At 48.5% G+C, this 3,047-nt stretch overlaps 1 protein-coding gene across 1 annotated transcript; it reads right to left on the bottom strand. All coding sequences in view use genetic code 11, as the record gives it.

The window, feature by feature from the left end:
- Nucleotides 1–1,114: 1,114 nt before the first annotated feature.
- On the bottom strand, nucleotides 1,115–2,977 carry EGR_07862 (nuclease domain-containing protein; the record flags this gene model as incomplete). The annotated part of the gene is made up of 2 exons (XM_024497111.1): nucleotides 1,115–2,107; nucleotides 2,939–2,977. 2 exons carry the CDS (start codon nucleotides 2,975–2,977, stop codon nucleotides 1,115–1,117), a joined length of 1,032 nt encoding a protein of 343 aa, XP_024348448.1.
- Nucleotides 2,978–3,047: the final 70 nt, after the last annotated feature.

Here is a 3,047-nt window from a genome sequence, read left to right as displayed (position 1 = left end):
CGCCTCACCGTCCCACCGATGTTGGAAATTGGGCTATACACCAGGAAGCGGAGACAGGTCCGACATAGTCTTGATTAGGCGGCACGACCGGCCTTGTCGCTTAATCATTTCTCGACGCTACTGTGACAATTCGGTTGATTATGTTGTGCGTTTTGACGACGAAATGCACAAGCTACAAATGTTCCGATTTCCTACTGACACCAGAGCAATAGACGCCTTCGACTGTGGCATCGACTTCCCCAACATGAGGCATACATTCGACGGATTTCAGCATTGCTTGAAATCCCGAAAATTTCCACTTTCAACCAAAATGCGACTATTAATAGCATCGCCAAATCAACCAATGGCGATTTCTAATCGTCTCACATTGCAAACTTGTGTGTTATGCGGTTTCACAGAGGTCAGGAATTTGGTGGAGTAGTGCTCGGGTATTTTCACTTTCGCGAGGGTCTGCCAATGGTGTTTCAACGCACAGAATGTACACAAAATGACAAACAATTTGTAGCAAATATAAGTGTGGAATATTGGGATGCCACAGACCATCTACCACTTGATATCGCATCATTTCCTACAGAGCACAGCTGCGTAGATTCAGGCAGCCATCAAAGCACAATGCGAATGACACACTCCATCCCCTGTGAGGCTAGACCACGCGACTTCTCATCTTTGTGGAATAGCATCAGTGGAACACCAATTCCAATGCTTAACATACAAATGGCGATACACTAAATTGGTGACTGCCAGATTTCGTAAGAACGGTAATCGTCAAGGTGTCGCACCATCTACGAATTTGTGAAGTCATAAAGTGTGCTGAGAGAGCAGCGCCACCGACGGCACATCATCGCTTACATCTGATCCAAAATGCACCAGACATTTAAAGGGTGTGTTAGCAAAGGTGCGAGGAAAGACATTTGCGGGACTCCAGCAATGTGAAAGGAGGTTAGGAATAAGTCAGGCATAGTTTGAGGGAGTAAGACGTGAGAGGTTAATAATGCATTTATTGCCAACAGAAGAGGGATGACACAGCCAAATCAGGACACCATTTGCTCATCACTTCACTAGATAGTCTCCTCTCTACTAAATTGAAGATTCAAGAGTTAAGTGGGACTCGTGGTTATTGTATTTTTGCAGCTCCTTCCATAACACATGCTAATTCGTCAGTCGGTGATGCGTAGTCCTCCCAAATGCGAAGGCGTCTATTCATCGCCATTTGCTCAGCACTGCGATAGGCTTCAGCTCCACCAGCCGCCTCACTCACATGTGTCAGTTTCCAATGCAGGCACCACGCCAATCCTGCACGCAGCAGGGAGAGGGCAATATTGCCATTGGAATGCAGGACACTGCCCACGAAGCAGTTCTTGCGCATGCCTTCCAATATGACGGTAACGTCGCGTTGGAGAAGACGCGACTCCACAAAGAAGTGCGCTTCAAGAGCAAATGGCATGTAAACACGAGAACCCCTGTGCACCGTCGATTTCGGTGTGTTGATGCCCGAGAGGAGCAGCATGATATTGTAATAGGTAGGAGTAGAGTCCTCAGCAAGTGGGAAGAGCTGAATCTGCAGCATGTTGGCATCACGAACAGACTCGACCACACCGTGAAGGGCCTTTCCAGCATGCATGTCGTAAAAGGTCTTGGGGTGTTCAATTTTCCAGCAGATGTTACGCGATGCGCCATCCTCCGAGCCAGACCAAATGCCCTTGCGATCAGCCTTGGCTTTCTCCTCCAGCCCAATGAGAATTTGCAATGTTGGACTCTTTTTGATCACACTCTGACTCACGTTGCGTCGCACTCGAGCCAAACCCTCACGCACAAGGAGGTGGGCAAGGTTTTGAGCACCACAATTTCTTCCTAGATACACACAACCATACACACGATGGGAACCAATTTGGTTCTTCACGGTGTAGCACACTTCCCTCCCGACCACCTTGGAGCGCACGAATTCTCGCGCCATCCAGCCGAAGGGTTCGTCTGACTGGGCATCTGATGCAGCATTGTATCTCCTGGCCACCTTCGGGCAGATGATATTGGAGAGGACGACTGTGCGCGTAGCAGGTGGACCGTCCTCAGCACGATCGCGGATTACAATGGTGTTACCGGATGGAACCTGCAATATGCAATGACTTCATCTACCACCTCACATAGCAACGATTACTTGTTGAGAAGTGAGTAAGTCATGACACGACATGGTGGGACTTGTTAATTAGTTGAAAGACGCGGCTGTTCCGTCACGCAGCCTGAGGTCACAGTAGGCATATGACTCAAGTCGGGACGCTGAAACAGCCTCAGCTTGCAGGCCAAGGGATCCGTGATTTGCGCTCAGGAATATGAATGCCATCGCTCTGCTTCTACTTACGAGTGTTATGGAGACAATCGCGTCCGAGGCAAGGAATCACACACGCAACCACATTGAAGGGGCCTAGGAATGCTACTCAAACAAGCAGTCGATATGCAAAACGGAACTCGACTAATTAGGTGGCTTCTCACACCCCAATAGCGAACCGGTAGATGATGCACGGAGATCATCCATCCATGTCCAATATTGTCGTTGTGGTTACAAAGCCTTCTGCCTCAGCGAGTACCTCATCGGATTGCTCTCCCATACAATGGTGGCAAACAGCCGAAATGCACGAGGCATCAAATCGAATGAGGAGTAGCACTCAATTACTCCTTGACATGAGAAGCCTGGCTGTGTGCCTAAGTGTCAATCATCCTTCGGCTGTTGCAAAATGCACACCTAGTCTGTCAAACACAAAGATGCCCCTTTACTAGTACGTAGGCAGTGTGCGTGTCCACCTAGCTAGAATGAGCTGAGTGCTAGAGCAACGCAAGGTAGTATGAATAGCGTATTGAGAAGCGGCAAATGCATGACAAAGCATCGGGTTCACAATTTCAACTGTATAAGAAAGCGCTCTGTTAGACAAGTTTTCTAGCTTACCAGTTTCCCGATCCCGTGGAATATAGGTGTTTCGACCATGAGGTTACAGGGGTGACAACTGACACAAAGGCCTTGACACCAGTCGAGCCTCTATGTCGACTGATTCAAA

Source organism: Echinococcus granulosus, assembly GCF_000524195.1.
Source record: "Echinococcus granulosus chromosome Unknown EG_S00089, whole genome shotgun sequence".
Classification (NCBI taxonomy): domain Eukaryota; kingdom Metazoa; phylum Platyhelminthes; class Cestoda; order Cyclophyllidea; family Taeniidae; genus Echinococcus; species Echinococcus granulosus.
The sequence above is the reverse complement of the archived record's forward strand: the minus strand, read 5'-3'. Positions and strand labels throughout refer to the sequence as shown.